Source organism: Gymnoscopelus microlampas (assembly GCF_963454915.1).
Source record: "Gymnoscopelus microlampas genome assembly, chromosome: 6".
In the NCBI taxonomy this organism is placed as follows: domain Eukaryota; kingdom Metazoa; phylum Chordata; class Actinopteri; order Myctophiformes; family Myctophidae; genus Gymnoscopelus; species Gymnoscopelus microlampas.
Genome location: NC_139943.1, coordinates 28,097,871 through 28,120,414, shown reverse-complemented (window position 1 = coordinate 28,120,414; position 22,544 = coordinate 28,097,871). Strand labels below are relative to the sequence as shown.

Below are 22,544 nucleotides of genomic sequence, written 5' to 3'. Positions count from 1 at the left end.
GAGAGATAGAGAGGAAAGGGAACATGTCAATAACTTTATGACATACTGTATATGTGAATATCTCACGGCTGACTGATACTGTCGGTTTAATAAAATTAAAGTAGAAAAGGAAAGGCACGCATGAACCCGTCCCGGGTGTTAATGAATTTTGCGATTTAAGCTACAAGATCAGGTCATAGCATAAAATCAAGATATTTGCTATGTTAATTTAGAATTTCCATGGCAATAGGCACGCAACTTCCATCAATTCCAGGTGGAGGAATAATGTTTGAAGTACATTTTCTCCATTTTCTCAAATGCATTATAGGGGAATAAGTATAGAAGTATAGAATGGGATACTGTAGTAGGTTACGGTAAAGCTACAATCTACTGTATATGTTTTATGTCCGTTGTCTAGTACCTCTTCCAGTGGAGATCAGCAATGCCCAAAGATGGGGGCATATCTTGTCTCATGTCCGATCTGGTGCACCACCTGCTCCAAATAACTTTATTGATATTGTCAACCAGTAGATGTCCTACATTTTGACACCAGGGTCAAAACTGCTCAATGGGCAACCACCTCCAACCACTGCAGATGTGCTAGATGTATTGTTTTTAATATACTCTACCATACAGATCGGATGAAATAACATTTTTTTTCATCAAAATAAGTCCCAGATTCAAGGTTAGAGTTAAGGTTATGCATTTCATTGATGGTTATTGGTTAGGGTTAGAAGACAGGTAATAAATGTAGTCAATGGAAATAATCAATATACTCACAAGTATATCAGTACAATGAAGTGTGTGTGTGTGTGTGTGTGTGTGTGTGTGTGTGTGTGTGTGTGTGTGTGTGTGTGTGTGTGTGTGTGTGTGTGTGTGTGTGTGTGTGTGTGTGTGTGTGTGTTTGTCTGTAGTGTGTTCAATAATTCAGTATCTCTAATCTTCTCTCATTGTCCATCGGGGCCTTGTGACTGTGTGGTGGTCTGAAGGCTGACCCCCCATTTTCTCTCTCTGGTAATATTGCTGATGTGTGAGTTTGAAGTAACAAGTACTCCCTCTAGTTCATACAGTATGCTTTACCATTCTCTCTCTTTCTCTCCCTCTCTTCTTCTCTCTTCATTCTTTTGTACTGCTGACCTATGAATTTGGCCTCGTCTCTCTAGATGCCTACCTCCCACCTGGAATGGCCTGTGTGTGGCAGTGTCAATGTGTGAGTGTGTGTGTGTGTGTGTGTGTGTGTGTGTGTGAGAGAGTGTTGCCGAGTCAGCACTGGTGTTATATTGATGAGAGGTTGTGACCCCGTGGCCTGGAGTACACTTGTCTTCATCTGACTGATTCTATATTAACACACACACACACACACACACACACACACACACACACACACACACACACACACACACACACACACACACACACACACACACACACACACACACACACACACACACACACACACACACACACACACACACACACACACAGAGCCATACTGAATGTTCCTATGACCCTTGGTAGCAGAGAGAGTTGTTCTCCCTCTGGCTGTTGTGACCTCACACAGCTCATTAATACATGACATCAGAACACAGCGCTGGACACACACACACACACACACACACACACACACACACACACACACACACACAGACACACACACACAGACACAGACACTCACACTCTCTCTCTCTCTCTTTGTGCTCCTCTCTGTCACTCTCTCCCCTTTCTTTCAATTCTCTTTTGTCTCTACTTGCTCCTTCCCCCTTTTCAATTCTTGTGACTCCTCTTGTTCACACCAACACGCACATCCTCCGTCTCTGTACATTTTTGTTGCCCCCGTTTCGGTTTCCTCTCCTCTCCTCTCCTCTCCTCTCCTCTCCTCTCCTCTCCTCTCCTCTCCTCTCCTCTCCTCTCCTCTCCCTTTTTGGTAAGCTCAGCACAATCCAACTGAAATCTGCACATGTGTTCATTTAAAAGCAGTGTACTGCAGTAGAAGAGTCCCCAGAGAAACCTAAAATTACACATTAGTGTTTAAATAAAATTAACATTTCCATATCTTTTTGTCGGAGGCCCATTTCTGCCAACTACAACTTTTTGACACCGTTGGTGTGTGTGTGTGTGTGTGTGTGTGTGTGTTTGTGTGTGTGTGTGCATGTGTGCGTGCGTGCTGTCCCCCATGCAGGTAAACGGCTGCAGGAGTGGGTGTGTGTGATTCTGTGTCTCTTCCTTTTCATGGTGAACTTCTCCTTCCTGCTCCTCCACTTCTCTACCGTGCACATCTACAAGATCATCCTTGGCATCAGTAAGTTACAATGTATCAAGAGTTCTCCTTTTTTTGTTTTCTTATTTCGTTTTTAAACAATTGTTCATTCATTTTAGTAGATTTACAGCAGTACTTAAGGAGCAAACAAACTAACAAACAAAACAAAAAAGGGTGAGACTGGAATAAAAAAAATACTATTACAGAAACAATGTAGCGTTTTATATTATAAAACAAGAGTTCAAAGGAGAATAGTGAAAAATAGGAGGTGAGTTGAGCGTGAGACCAGATGGCGGCAATGTTTTCATTTGTATGCCCAAGATAGCAACAAAGTAGTTCTGGAAAGTCAGAATGAAAGAAATGTAATCAAGATCTTTCATCTTCATCTTCAGAGCTTCATTTGATCAAATTAAGATGTTAGAAGTGATCTTATCTGAGTCTGTCATCTCTTGATGAAGATATTACATTATTTAATTGAATTGGATTTTCTTAAAACAAATTATGCTTTGGTAAAAAAAACATTTTTACAAACGCACACATTCACAAACAATTCAGAACTAATTTAACCACATTAGACCTGGTGTTCCTACTTTGGACAACATTTTCAAAAAGTTTAAATTGTTAATGTGTTAAGTGTTCTAAAAGAGAAAATAGCTGATCTACAAGCTCACTGTGAACTATTTGTCATATGATGATGCATATAGAGATAAAGTGGTCAAGTAAATGTATGTAAATTAAGCATGACAACAGGAAGGGCAGTGTGCCAGAGTGGGGCCATTTTCATCAGTATGCTAACCACTTCCACAGCCCTGGAGGCATATCATGACAAAATATTGAACCCTAGTATTTTGTTCCGTGGTTAATGATGACAACTTATTGTCCATTCTCAGTCCTGGGAATAGTGACGGCAGACTTTGCGTCAGGGATGGTACACTGTAGCCTGGTAAACCCTCCCTCCGGAAATCTCATTTCAATTCGATTTCAGAAAGGAGTCTGGTCTGAAACGCCTTTCTGCAATAATCGCTGTGGGCTGGAGTTGGGCGGGAGTAATACCGTTGACTGACAACCCCTTCAACCAATGATCGTTTTTCCCCTTCAGCCAATGAGCAGTTCAATTTGACGAGCTCCAGACTATGTGACGCAACGGGACTTTTGGGACGGCCATGCCGAAAATAGGTTGCCTTATTGGGATACATGCGTGTCACTCCCCGCCCCTGCCGGTTCTCTAAATTTATATTTTTAAATAGGCTCTGTCATGATTAATTGACCACATATATGAAGTTAAACAACTAAATTCTATCCAAACGATATCTTATAAGTAAATTCCGTGCCTCAAAAAAGAAGTTTGAAAGCGTTATAAAACTGAAAGTAAGAAGTGAAGGCACTCGCACAAACAACAATGGCTGCCGTTCGTCTTTTTTCGGCGGCTCTCAGGCTGCACTCGGGTTCATTCGGGCTCACTCGAACTCGCCACCTGATTGGCCAACTGTCGCTGTCAATCACAGAACAATGAGCGACGACGCTGATAGGCTCGTCGGCTCGGCGAGCAGAGCGATTATTGGAGAAAGGCGTTTCAGACCAGACTCCTTTCTGAAATCGAATTGAAATGAGATTTCCGGAGGGAGGGTTTACCAGGCTAGGTACACTGGGGAGCAGATACCTGGGGGTCTGTGGACCTTCCTGTTATTGGCAAGGTACACACACACACACACTCACACTCACACACACACTCACACTCACACTCACACTCACACACACACACACACACACACACACACACACACACACACACACACACACACACACACACACACACACACACACGTTGCTTGTGTTCTCTTTGTCAGGTTTGGAATATCTGAAAGATTTGATAATATTATCTTTTAATAGTGTTGAAATGAAGGTAGGCCTATGAATGTAAACTGAAATAATAATACAATCATCAATAATGTTATTGTTCAGTGTGGATCAGAATGAATAGTTTCCATTATTAGGTTCTATTGTTATTACATTTTTATTGCAGTTTTGTATTTTAGTTATAATATGGAGGGTACTTGTGTTGAATCGCAACACGTTGTGAGCTTGTAAATCGTCTATTTTCTCTATATTTGAAATACGGCTTAGGTGGTTAATTCATAATGTACTTTTTCCCTTCCTAGAAATGTAGTGGAGTCAAAAGTACAATGTTTTTCTTTAAAATGTAGTGAAGTATAAGTCACAAGTATCCAAAAATGCAAATACTCAATTAAAGTACAAATACTTAAGTACAGTATAGCACTCAAGTAAATGTACTTTGTTACTGTCCACCGCTGCTGTTTAGTTCCTCTCCAGAGGAAGCAGTAGCATGGTGGCTGCACCCCAGGCCCCTGTGGGCTACAACTGCCATAGTGCCATGAGAACTAAATGTCAATGTCCCCTACTGGGACTCCCATATCGTTGCTGTCGGGCAGAAACCTCCTATCTCCATATTCTGACTTTTTGTGTTTTTTCGTAAATTAATCTCTGATCTTGTAGATCTGCAACTTTCATTTTTTTTATTTGAATCCTGAAAAGTAACAATTTTGGACATACTGTATGAGGTTTCCACCTGACCGAGATCATAGTGGATGGGGTTTTTGCTGTGTGTGTGTGTATATAGGCACGCACGCACGCACGCATGCATGCACACACACGCGCACACTCACACGCACACACGCACAAGGGGCAATAGCCTACTTCCTGTGCCATCGGCTCTGAAGATCCAATAACGATGCATAGATTAAACACACATGCACGCACACACACACCTGCCGTGGGTCTTGTGTTGCAACACATCAGTGCATTAATGCATACACAACTTAAGCACATTCCACATAACCAATTAGAGAAAAGGTCATCCTCATTCCAGCCAATTAAAATAAGTGTGATCAGGTGGTACATGCAGAGTGGTTGATGTGATCTTTGTGTTGATTAATGGGACACTGGATCTGAGGTGTGTGTGTGTGCGTGTGTGTGTGCTTTTGATTTTCAATTCATGAAAGGTGGACTGGTGACTCGTTGTTTTGCTATCATTGTCTATCCTGCCATTCGGTTTCAAATGCTCCCCCCATCCACTTAATCTTAATTACCTGAATAAAACATCTTACAAAACACAACCAATAAAACAGCACACAATCTATCCTTAACTAAACTCAACTATCTAAACCCCACTGGAGCTCTACAGTAATTGCCAAAACCAACTTCTTATCAGAAATTAAATTATACGTCTGTCACATCAAAAACACAAAATGGATCCCAACTCAGATGTATAATCTCCAGCTACCAAACATGAACCCAAGGATTTATTTATTCATTAATGAAAACATAGGCCTGTCTCACTTACTCACTTCTTAAAATAAATTCCAAATCCAAATCTAAAAACATTCTAGTAGTGAGGATCAAAACAAAACATAATTATACTGAGAGTATCAGAATTCAAATAAAAGTGCCCCCAGTTGCAATACACCATTTGCGAAGAGAAATGGAATAGAATATTACAATCTCCCATTAGCATCTTATTAGTACCCTGTCATTATTGACTCCCCAGTAAGGACGTGTATGTATGCGTCTGAGCATGGGTGTGTACAGTACTGTAGGTAATGAGCTTGTATCTGTCTGACTGTGTGTGCACTTCCGTGTGCTCGTGCAAGTGCACGTGAATGTGTGCATACGACTATACTTGAAATGTAATGTCTTTATGCCACACTGATAATTTGCGTTGTTCTTATCGATCGATCCATTACCTTGTCTATTACATACAGTATATAGGACCATTTCTGTTGTATGAGTGTCTTTGTGGGAAAACAGTCAATTCCCTCCTGGTCTGAAGATGAACTCTGCAAATATAATGGCTTTCTCTGGATCAATAAAAGCCTTCTCAGTTCAGTTGTGCATCGCTCAAAGCTTAGCTGGGCATAAAGGTCCAAACTTGACTCTGGGTTTGGCTTCTGGGCGTTCGTCGCTTGTAGCTGTCCTGGGATTATTTTTTGTTTACGCATTTACGGCCTAGTTTGTTGACTGGTATGACGTCTGAAGCATCCCAAACACAAGTTCTATCGAATGCGCCACACAAAGAGCAGCTGGTTTTGTTTTTATTTAGTTTTGATAAAATGAGACAAGATGAGATGAGATATACTTTATTAATCCCCGAAGGATTAATAAAGGAAGAAACTTCACAAGCTACTGAGAAGCGTGTCCTAACAGCTCAATGCTCGATGCCGCCCCCATCCTGCCATTTGCACGTGGTATTTCTTCCGTCTTTTTGTGCCAGTATTTATATGGACAACTATAGACAACAAGCACTCTCATGTACAGTACCGTGATGTGTTAAAAGACACCTTTATCCTTTGTTGTTGTCGTACCTAACATTAGTTTGATAACAATGCTTGTTTCCTCTGTGCATGTTCTCCCTTTATGATGTCGGAGCTCTGTGTTTGTCAGGGCTGGTTTTGATTTGATGTTTATTTATGATGATGATTTTATTAGGGCCAGGGGTAGTTAACATTACTGCTACAGGGAGCAAAAGCACAGCAGTAGTCAAAGATTTGCATGGTGGGTCTGACACTGTGGGAGACTTCTATGAAAGACCATCACTGTAAGAAGAATAGACCAGTGGAGAGAAGAGAGGTGACAGTAGGCATGCACAAAATAATCACTGCGGTGAGGACTAAACAAGACCAGCAATTTAAGTTTTTGTGTGTATTTTCAGATACTAAAGCAGGGAGAATAAAGCAGGCATGTGCTCCCTTTTGTGGTTGATTTGAATATCAAAGGGAGACCAAGGTTGATGAAATTTGCCGGATACAGATGCTTCCATACAGGTGCACTGCATGACACAAGTACTTATTATTTATGATTTTCTTTATCTTTATTCTTCTCTTTTTATTTTCTTATTTTTTATTATAACCAGGATTATGATTGTGATTATTATTATTAGTAGTATTAGTATTATTGTTGTGCTGTTACAGTATATTGTTGTTAGCATAGTCTTGCGGAACCTGCCTCACCTACATTACATTTTGCTGCTAGTACCTGTTTAAGTGAGTGACAAATAAAACTCTCTTGAATACTGTATCTTGAAGTGAATATATCAAAACGTAGGGAAAGTGATATTTCTTGGTTAAAGCACTATATTCTGAAAGTATTCATTTCTATAGAGTGTTTGTTCAGTAACAGGGGTCTCCCTGTCTCTCCAGCGCTTTAAGAAAATACATTTTCAGGTGGTTGCAAATTCATTTTCAACCAATCAGGAGCGAGTACCCATTTATCAGCTTCAACATATTGTAACCCTTCCAATTTTGTCTGCTCATTTCTTTGTGTCCTCACTTCCAATTTCACTTGTTCATCCTGTATCCTGTATGAGTTCTCTCTCCTGATTAGATCAAATTGGTATCCCGACCTGAAAATGTATTTTCTGTATTTTCTGAGCTGGAGAGACAGGGAGACCGCTGATACTGAACAAACTCTCAATAGCAATGATTACTATCAGAATATATAGTTATTTAACACTTATTTTAACAAAGGTCATATCACATACCCTACCTTTAAGCAAAGTAACATCCGATCATGCTCTGTGGCATACATACAAATGCATAGCAGGCCCAGGTGACCTTGATTTTGGATCAGAATAGCAAGAGAAAAATATTAATCCAAGTTACTCTGAAAGATGATTCTTTATTTGGGCACAGATGGCAAGAGCTTCAGTCACAGATTCAGGGGCGGCTGTAGCTTAGTGTGTAGAGAAGCTGTCTGGTAATCAGAAAGTCACGGGTTCATCTCCTGGCCCCAGTCTGTGTCGAAGTGTCCCTGAGCAAGAGGCTTCGCCAGGGTGAAGCTAAAATCGAATCCCCCCCCGGGACTAATAAGGTAATCAAATCAAATCAAATCAAAGATTGCTCATCTTGCTAGTGTTTCAAAAGGAAAAGTGACTAATGTGACATCTGTATTCCAGTCCATGGGAAGGACTTGGTCAGTCCTTTGTGCTGATAGTCATCAAGCTCCACAACCATACATTCTTGTTCTTGGATTACTGACTCACTTTTGCACATGGACAACTGGGATGTGCACTGCAGAACCATGAGAGATGCTTGTTTAGGATAAATGCTGCAAAAAGTGTTGAGAGATTGCATATTTAATCCTTACATTCACTGTTGATAGACTGTGTACATACAGTATATGATGCCTTTTGTAGGCCGGCTGACAATGTATTGTATACTGTATATAATAAATAGTATCCCACACCTACCTACGTGGACATACAGTAGGCCTACTAAAGCTCAGAGGACGACCTAGAGAGATAAAAAGCACTTAATATGGCCATCGAGCAGGGCTACACTGCTAGCACGGTAACCATTTAAAAGTACATTGATATAATGCTTAGACCATTAAATGAATTTAATTTCATTCCAGTTTCCCAACAAAAATCCCCTTTCACTCAAAAAATCTGAAACATCTGAACTGAGTACATGTTCCCAACAGTGTTGAGTAATATTCCTAACCAAACCTTATCCCTGCCGTCATGCTGTTTTTTCTTTCTTTCATAATTTCATTGAGCTTTAATTGACTCAGCAAGGATTCAGCAGTCCTCTGATGACATGGCTCTGAGGACAAACTCATACTCGTTAATCCCCACCTAAAATCTAATGACTTGGTTATACTGTAAGTGTGAGAGAAGATGCTCATTATCAATGAGCTTTTTGTGTTGAGGTGCCCCCTTGACGTCAACAGTATATAGAAGTTCTTCTGTTAAAGGCATCGATCCCCTCTTATGTCAAATACTTTTTTTCTTTGTCATTTACAAGCACTACACTCTCTTTCTCAGCGTGCTTCGACAAGACGGCTCAATTTGATGGCGAATCTCTAATGAGGGTGATTAGAGGGCTTAATTGAACGACTTAAGCCAGTTCCTGCTACACGGCCGGAGGGAAGGAGACGAAGATTAATGGAGAGAAATTCAGCAAATGCGAGGAAGAGGAAAGAAAGGTTTTTGCAGGACCGGGAGAGAGAGGTGGGAAGTCAACATTGTTGTGACAAAGTGATGGAGAAAGAGAGACCAAACAAGGAGAGATGAGAGGCAAAAAAAAAAGCGAGAGAGGGACGAAAAGGAGAGGGGGTGGGTGGACGTATCCGTCCAACCAGTGGGATGGCGGTGGTTGCCGAGGCGATGGGAGATGTGAGCCAGTGATTAACGGGCGTCGTGCGAAGCGGGCCGTTAAACGGTGTGGGATTAGAAGCCTTGCGGCTGGCAGTGGCCCACCGGTTAGCCAGTAGCACCACACCGGCACCGCCCTGCTTGGCATGACCTCCGTGACTTAGCCATGCTTTTATCTGTCAGAGGGAGAGGGAAAAGGGAACGGGGGAGTGGAGAGAGAGGAGGGAGGGGAGGTGGAGAAGGACGGAGGTGGGCAGATAATTGTGAAAATATCAACAGATATTTTCGCCGTTTCCCGCTGCGCTTAGCAATGACGGTCGCAGATAGCCACATGTGATTGGAACGCACGATAATGATTTATCATGTAGAAGCTCGCATACAGACACGCACACACACACACACACACACACACACACACACACACACACACACACACACACACACACACACACACACACACACACACACCAGAACACACACCAGAACACACTGTTAATACAGGCACAAACTATTATTTTTTTATTTTTTATTTTTTAATACAGAGGGAAATAAATTACCTTCATTGTTGTGTGTGTGTGTGTGTGTGTGTGTGTGTGTGTGTGTGTTTCTGTCTCTGCTCCTTTGTGCTTCTGAGATTCTGTCTTTCATTTGAGACCTCCATGATCTCACAGACAGGTGTCTGCCTCCGCACCTTGCAGGTGGTGTGTGCGTATGTGTGTGTATGTCTGTGTTGGGTGAGTGTGTTTTTCTGCTGTTATCGTTGACTTTATGTCTTCTATTCGTGGGTCATGAAAGTGTGTTACCATCAACTGCTGTTCTATGGTTTATTAGGATGCTGGATATGAGCTTTGGGGTTGAGCGGACTGCTGGGCACCACTGGGTTATCTTTTCTCTCTCTGTGTGTGTGTGTGTGTGTGTGTGTGTGTGTGTGTGTGTGTGTGTGTGTGTGTGTGTGTGTGTGTGTGTGTGTGTGTGTGTGTGTGTGTGTGTGTGTGTGTGTGTGTGTGTGTGTGTGTGTGTGTTGGATTGGCTTTAGAGAGAATGCTAATTCTACTGATGAGTTCTACTGTGTTTCTTCCTTATTTCTCAGTATCACACGGATTACATTCAAATCAATCAATGTGGATTAAGCCACCTTTTCCCAAATTTTCCCAGCAATAATACAAAACCGATCAATGTCACCTGTCTGATGTTGAGCATCAGTGGATATCTTTGTATAATATATCTCTCTCTCTCTAGGCATTTATCTGTCCGTTTAGGGAGCACCACATTGATCCAACAGCCATCACCCGCCATGACCTCATTGAAACCAACGGTGACAACTGCATGATCCCCATTCTACCACTCGCTCATATGGCCTTCAAGTTCATCACATACACACCAGGTGAGTGCTTGTGTGCGTGCGTACACTGAAATTGTTCATTATTGCTTTTGTAGTTAGCCTATGCTAATTGCAAGGTCTTATTAATCAACCAATAGCCGGCCAGAAGTGCAAGGGTTTTGGCTTGATGCTAGCAATATGAGCATTTGGATGTCGTCTAGCTTCAGAGTATTATTATCTCGCTCAAGGGCACATAGCTCTTGACAGACCCAACAGGGATTGAACCTGTGACTTTTTCAGGTCACCGCCCCGTCTCTCTAACCGGTGGTTCCCCTCCCTGAGACCCAACTCACCTGCCCGTACCAAGTGCAGGTTGTAACAATAATAATGGCAAGGACATCTGTGAGACAGAGAGAGAAAGAAGATGGGGCACAATGTTGCTTAGAGGTGACATCTCTGCCCCTCATGTCGGAACGTAATCAGGGGTCAAGAGGTCACCAGTGAGAGGGATGAAATGTATGGACAGAGAATCAAGGTTAGAGGTTGTGGAGGAGAGCAGGAGGTGAGGTGACATGCACTCTGCTGTGATCATTAGAGTGATAGGGAGGTGGGTGATAGAATGAGAGAGGGAGGCAGCAATGAAGAGAAGTATAGAATGATAGAGGGGAGTGGAGGTCACGGTGACAAGGTGACCTGGATGCTTCACACTACGTTAACTAATGGCTGAGAGAGAGCAACAGTTCAGACCTTTACTCTGTGCTTGGCTCGTGCCACGGCCTGGCTTTGGACAATGAAAACACAACATTGGAGTAGGATCAGGTCCGAACAGGTGTAACAGCTCAAACAAAATATACCCCCCTGGCCAAACTATACCCAGGGTTAAAAAATGACTTATTTTCTATCAATTACACACCCCATGAAGCATTTAATTCATGGAGATTTTTCAGTTTTTGTCGCATTCCTAAGCCAATAATTTGATGAAAGATGCTAATGTATCCGGTAGGAGACTCAAAGAGTCTCCTTTGAGTCTCCTATACCGAAGAGACCGCCGGTCATCAAAATATTTGCTTTACAAAAACAAAAAAATCTCTGTGAATTCAATGCTTCATGGGGTGTGCAATTGATAGAAAATAAGTATTTTTTTGGGTGAACTAGTCCTTTAAAGTAGGCTAGCCTGCTTTATACCCCGGGGTATATTCGGGGCTAGTCTAGTTTATACCCTGGGGTATAAATTAGACTAGTCCAGAATGTACCCCTCTATTAGGGCTGTGACGGTATTTTATTTGTATTACCATGGTGACTAAGCAACGTATCCCGTCGGTTAAAAATGAATCGGTTATCGCTATCAGCTGTATCGCACATCTTTTCAGAGCACTTCTGCTGGATAAACCACTGTAATAATAGAGAAAATGTTCATATGAGTTTGAATTCAAAATCCCACTAACCGCTAAACTGCAACCAAGTTGTTCGCTTTCCAACGCTGTTGTCATCTCAACTTTACCAGCTGTTCAAATGTTCGTTATTTCCAGCACAGCGGGTCAAACAAAAATGGTCCAGAGCGGTGAAGAGGAAAAGAAGGCAGAAACAAGACTCAGAGTCTTATAGTGGTACGGCCTCCCTGTCCAATCTTCAGCAATCAATAGCGACTTACAGCACTGCATGTGCATTTTGTAAAAGAATCATTAGCTTCAATGCCGTTTGTGGTGTGTGCCTGCTCCTCTGCTGCAGCATGTTTGACAGCGTTCAGATTATAAGCCTGTGGCACAACAAATCATTAACTTCAGTGATGTTTCGTGGTGTGCAATGTTGTGTCTGTTCCCTGCCACAGCGAGTTACAGTGGACGGGGAGGATGCATACAGACAAACCCTGTTCTAGATGGCCTGGCCTTCAGTCACGCTGAAAAAAGCAGCGAAAAACAAACTGGAGAAGAGCGGGCAAGAGAGAATGAGGGAATGGAGGGGATTGAACAGAAGGGATGAGGGAGGCTTTAGAAAACGCAGCAGTTCAACAGACGGAGGGGATCAGTGGGCTGAGTTAAGTGGGATGGAAAGATCAGAGGATACAAGTGAGGTAAAATTGTAGACGACAGAAGCACCTGTCATGTCACACACTCTGCAGAAGGTCACTAGAGGGAGAGACGTGGGGAGGGAGGGAAGGTGGGAGGAAGATGGGGAGACGGAGACCTGTCATGTCTGCACCTCGGCTATGATCCAGAGATCAGTGGTGCGGGTCTGCGATGAGAGAGGCAGCGAGAGGTGAGGTGGCATTTCCCCCTGACATGTCCTGAACTTCACAGCGTGTCAAGAGGTCACCAGACGAGGACGGAAAGGGAAACCTGCAGTGGTTGAGGTGACATGTACACCTGTCATGTCACCCCTTTAACTGGGGTCAACAGGTTGCTGTTTTAGCTGTAGAGAGAGACAGGGTGGAGGAAGGAGGCAGGGAGGGAGGGACAGAGAGAGAGAGAGAGACGGTGACTGTAAGTGACACCACCAGAAAGGCGAGTGTGTAGAAACAAGACTCCTCACTGTGCCAGACCACAGATAACTGGTTTCTTTTGACCAGAGGGTACAATGGACAGACAGGACAGTGACCCGCCTGTGTTTATCAGCCCATTCATTAAATGGCCTTTGAGAATTCAAGGTGTGAATAATATTCCGGTCACGTTGAGGACAGTAAACAACGATGTTGAGGCGTGCTCACTGTGGGGTCAGGCAACAGGATTGTCAATTACAAGACAATAATTGAAACAATATCATGAAGACTGTACTGTACATAGCAAAACAAACAGCCCTCCAAAAAGGTCCTCTAAAAGCTTGTGGCGAAATGCTCACTTTTTAAATGCAGTCATTTTGAGATGGTGCCTCACTGTCTGAACACATTTCAGATCACTTGGACATTTTGCATGAGTTAAAGATGTTTCCTTTGATTTATAGGTGAGGATTTACACACATTGCCCCTCCTGTCTCCCTTTCAGCCTCTCAGTGTCCCTGGCAGCATCCTCTCAGAGGGAGTACTGCATCCTTATGCTGACACTCTGCAGTCAGATCAATTATTCCAATAACCACATCTCTTTCTGTCTTTATCTCTGTGTCTCTCCGTCTTTTTCCTTTCATTACCGTCAGAGGCTCTGGAGGCGTCCTATCCGTGGGAGGGCTATGTCTTTGCCCTGGCTGTCTTTGTGACGTTGACGAATCAGATTCATAAGTGGAGCCACTCCTACTTTGGCCTCCCGCGCTGGGTCACGCTGCTGCAGGATTGGCATCTAGTGTTGCCACGGAAACACCACCGTATCCATCATGTCTCACCACACGAGACCCACTACTGCATTACTACAGGTATGAACTTCTTTGGTTATAATTACAGTGTCAAATAATAGACCACTATTTTACTAAGTACTACAGGTAAACAAAATAAAAATGTATACCTGTTATAGGTAGCTCTATTACAATGCAATGTACACTTTCCTTCCACCTAAACTACTCGGAAGGTAAGGAAGATTCCTAAAAATCCACCACCTATCACTGTCCATTCTGCACGTACTGTAGCTACACATTCATTTTGAGGATGCCTCCGTTCACAGGATCTGTGAATGCTTTGATGATCTTACAAATGTGTAAACCATGGCTTTTCTTCAAGGGTGAAAGTTTAACCACTTAAACCCTATATACTTTGTTGACCGGAGTCGCCCAGGGGTCCTACACCAAAGATCTTTGCGAAAGTAGCCAATCTACAAGCTCACAACGCATTGTAGCGTGACGTGTTGTGGTCTTGTACATCTGCCATTTTGCTGAATGTTCGCCCCCCAGAATAGGGACTCATGTGGACTCAGAATAGGGGTTCATGTGGCTAACGCAGCATCTCTTGTTGTATCCGGGACGTACTGTATCATTAAACTACATTATGGGGTGCTTGGGTGGCGCAGGGGTGAAGAACGTGTCGATCCCCGCTGAGCCTAGTGCATGTCAGTCCAAGCACCCATACTGTAGATGCAGGAGTGTCCTATGGAAGGTTCAAGTTGTGTGCTGGCCATTTTCATTTGTATATTGACTTCCAGTGCTACAGCACCCAGACACCAAACAGACTTATTTATTAGTGTGTTGAGCTCACCCTGTGTTCCGGACAGACTTTGAACTTGTACCTCAGTCAGGGCTGGCACAGTGGCACCAGCCAAAATACATCTTAAACATGATATGAAAGACGAATGTGAAGATGTGTGTGCTCCCCCACTTTATTTTGTGTTGTGGTGTTATGGTTATGGTACAGTTAGCACGGCTAATACTGTATTTTTACTTGTGACTAATTGTCTTCTGACAAAATACTCCACTCAAACCAAAAAGAAACGTGTTCCTTTTAAACAAAGCATGAAAAGGTTATTAAAAAAATAAGTTTTACTTGAATGGTTTTGTTGTAACAGGAATGCTTTAAAACAGTCATACACATGGAAGTGGTCTTTACCAGCCGCTATTGCCAGATCATGACCAGACTGCACTGTACATTTGGGGCATCCATCTTAGATAGCCACAATTGGAACGGATGATTGTAGAATTATTTAATTTATAATTCTCAGCTGATTAACACAAAATGGCTGCCTCTGACTGTCTGTTGGCTTCTTATAAATAAGAGAAAATGTTCTGTGTGTGTGTGTGTGTGTGTGTGTGTGTGTGTGTGTGTGTGTGTGTGTGTGTGTGTGTGTGTGTGTGTGTGTGTGTGTGTGTGTGTGTGTATGTGCATGCACAGTTGTGCCTGTGCGCATCTGTGTATGTGTCTTTAGAGGCATTAGGCCTTAGTAATGTATCTGCATTGAGTATGCCTGGTGAGGGAGGAGAGAGAGAGAGAGATAGGAGAGGGGGGGGTGAGAGAGAGAGAGAGGAGAGAGAGAGAGAGAGAGAGAGAGAGAGAGAGAGAGGAGAGAGAGAGAGAGAGAGAGAGAGAGAGATGAGAGAGAGAGAGAGACGAGAGAGAGAGAGAGAGAGAGAGAGAGAGGAGAGAGAGAGAGAGAGAGAGAGAGAGAGAGAGAGAGAGAGAGAGAGAGAGAGATGAGAGAGAGAGAGAGAGAGAGAGAGAGAGAGAGAGAGAGAGAGAGAGAGGATGCACAGGGGAGACTCTGCCAGTACGTCACCCTGTGCCCCTGTGGACAACAGATGTGTGTGAGGGAGTTGCATGGGGGAGGGGGTATAAAAGTGTGTGTGCATGTGCGCACTCATGCACATCTGCATACAAGCCTTTGTGTGTCTCCCGAAACGATGTGTTTGTCTGGTTGCGTGCGTGCGTGCGTGCGTGCGTGCATGCGTGCGTGTGTGCGTGCGTGTGTGCGTGCGTGTGTGTGTTTTCTGTGTGCATGCACGCTTGGCACTTGTGTATGCATACGCATATCTGTGTACAGAAACCGCATGCACAGACACACATCTGTGGACGTGCATGTACGCACACGTTCGTGTGCATATGTATGAGTGTCTGTGTGTGCTCGGAGGTAGGCTGCTGCTGGTGGTGGTGGTCGGGGGGGGGGGGGGGGGGCCCACAGGGGACCATGGCAGCCCCCCGCTCTCCCACCCTTCCCTGGCTGGGCCGGGCTGCGATCCCACGGGGGCCCGGCTGGCTGCCTTTGTGTTCGCCACCGGCTGACAATCCCCATGTATATTTAATGTTAACCTGCTGTCTGTTCTAACAAATAGGACTTCACAGGCAGAGGGAGAGGAAAGGGAGGGGGGAGGTAGAGGGGAAGAAGAGGCCGAGGAAGAGGAGGGGGAGATGGAGGCTGGGTGAGCGAAACAGGAGGGTGAAAAAAAGAGAGATGGGGTTGTGTGAAAAAGGAGAAGACAGGGATGGAAAATGGAAACGCAGGGATGAGGGACATGGATATGGGGGGGGAAAAAGGGGACAGCGACATCACTGCTTGTCTTTCTGTCTTCCAGTAGGGACAGGGTCACCAGAGGAGCACGCACGCACACACGCACGCATACATGCATGCCATAGTCACTTACATGCACCCTGCAGCTATAGAATACACACCCTATGCAAACACATCATGGGTGGTGGGGTGTGGGTATCAGACAAGGCCAGCTTATGTACACACAGCTCATGTGGTTGTCTCTGTTTGATGTGCTCATGTCGATGTGTGTGTGTGTGTGTGTGTGTGTGTGTGTGTGTGTGTGTGTGTGTGTGTGTGTGTGTGTGTGTGTGTGTGTGTGAGAGAGGAGAGAGAAATGGTGAGGTTGATTTTTACATTCATGTGTGCCTGTGGTAGGGTTTTTGCGTAGGCATATTTGCATAATTATTATTGTGTGTGTGTGTCTGTGTGTGTTATACTAAAATGGCTTTCATGTCAAACCTCAAGGGATTGCTTGCCTGCTTCAAAAGGTGCGTGCAGCAGTTGTACCTGTGTACAGTGAAGGCACAGTATGTGTGGATGTGTGTGTGTGTGTACACATATTTTTATACATGTACAGTAGATGATGTACATGATGTATGAATAGTTGTTCATGCATATAGTTATAGTATAAGTGTATAGCTTTGCATATCAATATATAGATAGTTGTTTGTGTAGGGACTTGTTGAGATTTGAGGAGAGAAGTATTTAAAGGCAATAACAAAAGCAGTGGAGTGCAATGGAGGATATGGCCCACATATATGACATCCTTTATCTTCAATAATTGCAGTTGTCTCCATCTGCACCCCTTCCTTGCATCTCCCTTCCTTTGCTTTTCCCTTGAACCCTTCCCTCTCTCCTTCCACCCATCCATTACCCCTTCCTCCATCACTCCGTCACTCCATCCCAGGCTGGTGCAACTATCCATTGGACCAGCTGGGCTTTTGGAGACGTCACATATTCGATCAGCCTCTCGCTGATCGAATATGTGACGAGGCACAAACCACGTTCAGATGACCTGGCGTGGACCGACTGATACACAGACACATCTCTGTGCTTTTGGCTTTTTTGCCCAAGTGCAAGCTCAGAATGAAACGGAAAGTTTTATGAGTTTAACAGTAGAAGGTCATTCTGTTGTAGCGTCCATAAAAAAAATCAGCCTTTACATGCTTTGGCCACACACACACACACACACACACACACACACACACACACACACACACACACACACACACACACACACACACACACACACACACACACACACTCAGAAAATATCCATGTTTTCAACTCAAATGTTCACCTGTCTGCCAATTGTATACTTCAAATAGGTGCAGTGTTTTCTAGATGATTGGAGGTTGCATGTTGGAAGCCGTCTCAGCATTTACAGTACACACTAAAAGTTTTTCAACCTTTATGTGCTACCAATCTTCAGTGCAGTGTGAAGAGATATAAAAAAATCTATTTTGGCTTTTCTTTTCTCACTAAACTAAGGAGACAAAATAGTGAAACAAACACTGCTCATCTGCCAGTAGCCATGGGTGAGGTGCTGGATCCAAAAGGAAACCAAACGAAAAATGAAAGGCAGCCTTTTTTATATATAGCAATAAGCTTTCGGTCATAGACCTTCTTGATGCCTGAAGAGGGTCTATGACCGAAAGCTTGCTATATATATAAAAAAATAAAATTTGCACACTTTTGAGTGTGCGTATGTCACAGTCACAGACTTTGTTATTGCTTGTAGTTTCTAGGTTTTGTATTTCTATGTATTTTGTTCCCCGGTCTTGGTTCTATGTTTCTGTTTGCCCCATCTGTATCTGATTTGTAATCACCCCTCATGTGTACTGTATATCAGTCTTGTTTCCCCAGTCAGTCATTGTATCCTGTCCCATGCATGTTTTAGTTTGTCAAGTGCTTGTTCACCTGCGTCTTGTATTAAGTATATATAAACAATAATGGGTTTTTGAACACCACCTTGCCTGGCTGTCTTGCATTTGGGGCTTGCTCACCTCACTAGTACGTGACAGCGGAGGCTTGCCTTTAATTGACTAAACTAAGGACACATCTGCTCTGCCAGGAGTTAAAAATCACATGCTTGTACATAAGGCTCTTCAAAAAGACAGGAACTTGACCGGAAATGTGAATTATTTAAAGGTAGGGTAAGTGATTTTCTTTGGTTAAAATAAGTGTTAAATAGCTAAGATAGTACTCATTGCTATAGAGTGTTTGTTCAGTATTAGGAGTCTCCTTGTCTCTCCAGCTCTTTATAAAACAGAAAATACATTTTTGTTTCAGTTTCAGTTTCATTTCCAATTTTATCCAATCAGGATAGAGATTAAACAAGTGAAATTGGAAGTGATGACACTAAGAAATGAGCAGGCAAAATTGGAACTGGAACACTATAAAAATGAAGCTTAAAAATGGGTACTTTCTCCTGATTGGCTGAGATTTCGACACCTACCGGAAAATATATTTTCTGTTTATTAAAGAGCTGGAGAGACGGGGAGACTCCTGTTATGGAACAAACACTCTATTGCAATGATTACTATCAGAATATAGTATTTTAACCTTTTAACAAAATGCTTTTTGTTTTAACCAAATAATGTTAATGTTAATTAATGTTAATAAAAAAAATATCACTTACCCTACCTTTAAATAAAAATATACTGTGCTAGGTTTTCAGTTCCACAGCACTTGTACAGTAGTTAATACCTTGCATCCGTGTGTGTAACAATTTAGCTGTGGATACACAATTTTACACAACTTTACATCAATTCAATCAGGTTTAACTTTGTTAATAACAAGCAGTTGTAGGTGAAAATTGGTTTTCAAAAAAAGAAAAGAAAAAGCCTTTAGAACACCAATGTAACATTTAATCAAGCTATTCTGGTCAGTGATGCGCACCGACAGACACAGCAAGTAGCCTTGCTCTGCACACAGGGAAATTCAACTCTTTGGCTCTATTCCAGCTAACTGCAGGCATATCCCTCTCCTTAAAGGAATAGTTCATCCCAAAATGTGCAATTGTGAATGTTTTTAACACTATGGCAGTGTAATTATTTGCACTCAGAAGACGAGTCAGACTTGGATTATGCTGCACAAGCTATATGGAGTGCAACTGGTCATCATTAACTTACAAAGTTTTGCTGGCAAACTCATTGCGTGTTGTGTGGGTTAATCCTGGGTGCACCTTGTCAAACTTCAGTTCTGCTATCAGCCCTAAAGCTTTATTTGTAGAGATTACAATTCTGTATATAATGAGTCAAGGGCTCCACATTCAAAGCTACGGCAACCATTTTGTGCTTTTAATTCAAAAATCTAACTTCAGCTGAAAGAAAACATGTAAGCTGCCATATAGACCTTCATGTACTTACAGTTAAATGGCTAAATCCAGTTGGATTCTGATCTAGTGCTTTAATGTTGAGAGTTGAGGCAAGAATACACAATACACAACTTTTCTGACTAAAGGTGTAGTACTTACTGTATAGCATTACATTTTAGGAGACATCCAGTGACCTAATTGCATCCACATGCACAGTAAGGCCACAAAATAGGTCATCCATGTCTAGTTAAATATGGTTTGCTGTTGCCAGACAAAACTGCATGGATCAGGCCAGGTTTCTTTATTGGGTGTTTCAGCCTGCATGTCACACTTGGCTCTTGTAAGGAGCACATGTTACGCATCACCAGAATGTTTCAGAAATATCCTCAAGGGCTTTTGGGGTTATGGGGTCTAAGGGTGTTTTAACCCTATGTGATGTATGTACAAGGAAACTTTCTAAAGTAATTTCCATTCAACTCAGCGTTATTTGTATAGTCCGTAATCACACAGAGACAACAGAAAGAGACTACTTTTTGTAACACACACAAAATGTGGTTCCAGGAATTTACAGTAAATCACTGTAAATCACTTACAACTACAAGTGTGCTGCACATTTGACTTTATTACAACAGTATACACCACATACTGTACTCAACAAAAGTTGTTAATGCAAGCATGAGAAGACATTTTAGTTCTAATACAGTAGATTAATCAGACATTATTTGACGAAATAAATTGTATCTTGACATGTTATCTTTGAATATAGTAACATTAGCCAACATCCTACACCCGGCGGCCACCTATGTAGCAAGGGCCTCAGCTTTCTGTGTGTCAGAGAAATGGCCCATTGAACATGATCAGTTTGTATAGGCTCGCGCCAACGCTATCCCGCTGTCTGATTGTGGGCGTGTTGACTGTTGTGCTGACTGTCTGCAACCATGGTTTACAGTAAGCTACAGTGTCCTTTGGTAAAATGGAAATGCCAATCTTTAAAAAATACTGCACTTATAAGTGCGGAACTGCTTCTTAACTCATTGAAACCGGGAAAGCATCTGTGTCATTTTAGATTTTAGCTATATATACCACAATTGTTGGCTATTCAAAAATAGCAGAGCTCATAGCGCGTCACTTCGTGCCGCGCTATGAGCTTGTAGGTCTCCTATTTTTGAAAAATTGTGAAAATGAGTGCACATTTTTTACATTTTTAACTTGCTTCTCGGGGTCCCTAGAACAAAATATTTTTGAGATGGGGGTCAAATTCATATAATTTTAAAAAATAACATGTTTTTCAGAAAACAGGCATTTGTAGAATCGGCCTCAGGCCTCAGGTTAAGAACAATGTTGGTCTAAGTAAGATATTTGCTGAAAATAGTTTATCAACTATGATACAACTTTCATACACTCTTGAAGGTGTGTCTCACATTAACATTTGTGGGGGTTCTACAGACAAGGCACCAATGATGCAGCCTGATGTTTAGACAGATGCCCTCATTTGCCTTTTTTCACCTTGTCATGAGCTTGGTCCGCACCACAAGCTATTCCACCACGCTCTGAGCGGCAAACGGCTCACTGTTTCCCGTAGGAAATGAATAGCGAAAGTAGTCGTCAGGTAATTAATTTTCAGTGGGCCATCACTGTCAGTCAGAAGGATATAGCAAAGGATAGCTTAACACACTGTAGTGAACACAGTGTGATATATTATTTGTCACTGGCTCATATTTTCTTAAATTGAAAAGAGGAATGTTCCATGGCAATTTATTCCACTTCATTACTATAGTTGGCTAGCAACAGCACAGAGAGACGGTGCTGTGCTACTACTCCAAGTAGCTTCTTGGTACCACCATCTGCTCCCCAACAATCACACATAATCAGGCAGCTGTCTTGGAGATGCCCAACTGAAGACATTCTATAACAGTAAAACAACAGTTTTTTAAACATTTTTAAAAGTCATGCAGCGATGACAACACATGTTTTCTTGTATTGGGTACAAAGTTGCTAAGAGGGGTTGTTTATGATGTTGACTCTGGCAGTAAAGAAAGAAAATTTATATATTTTTCATTTTCAATAGAGGATAAGCCCCCTCAGGAAAAAAATGCTAAAATTGTATTAAATTGAATTGTAAATTGCACTTAAAATGCACAATTCAGGCATTTAGCAGACATTCTTTTACAGAGTGACTTACAAGTGCAACATAAGAATAAATGGCATGAACCCTTGTGAATTATGACAGGGTAAATGGTCATGTAGAATGCAAAGAAAACATTACATTTGAGTGCTTAAGAGTAACAAAACAAAATATGTCTATCACTTTAATTAATCAAAGGACAAATCAAATTTTTTGTTCAAATGAATTCTAGGTTTTTCTCCATTACATTTAACATTATTTTATGTGGTGGAAAAATTATAAAAATGGTAAACAAAAGTTTTTTTATTTTAAAACAGTATATGGAAGTTTTATATAATTTTCCACAGATTAAGTCCACTGAAGCTACTTTCCACCAGTAGATTGTGTGTGTGTGTGCGTGCGTGTGTGCGTGCGCGCGTGCGTATATGTGATAGAGAGAACACACTGAGTGTGTGTTGAATGTTTGCTTGTATAGATGACAGAATCTTGCAATCAGTGGTGT

The 22,544-nt window shown here is 42.3% G+C and overlaps 1 protein-coding gene across 1 annotated transcript in view; it reads left to right on the top strand.

Moving 5' to 3' along the window:
• The window catches only part of LOC311046938 (plasmanylethanolamine desaturase 1), a gene marked incomplete at both ends in the record, with an annotated part of 30,641 nt that extends 13,029 nt beyond the window's left edge, over positions 1 to 17,612 (top strand). Inside the window, 6 exon segments of the mRNA XM_084059518.1 lie at positions 2,159 to 2,278; positions 3,127 to 3,164; positions 3,877 to 3,930; positions 10,644 to 10,788; positions 13,852 to 14,064; positions 17,506 to 17,612. Of these exon segments, the coding sequence (XP_083915644.1) occupies positions 2,159 to 2,278; positions 3,127 to 3,164; positions 3,877 to 3,930; positions 10,644 to 10,788; positions 13,852 to 14,064; positions 17,506 to 17,612 (677 nt within the window).
• Between the last annotated feature and the right edge of the window lie 4,932 nt (positions 17,613 to 22,544).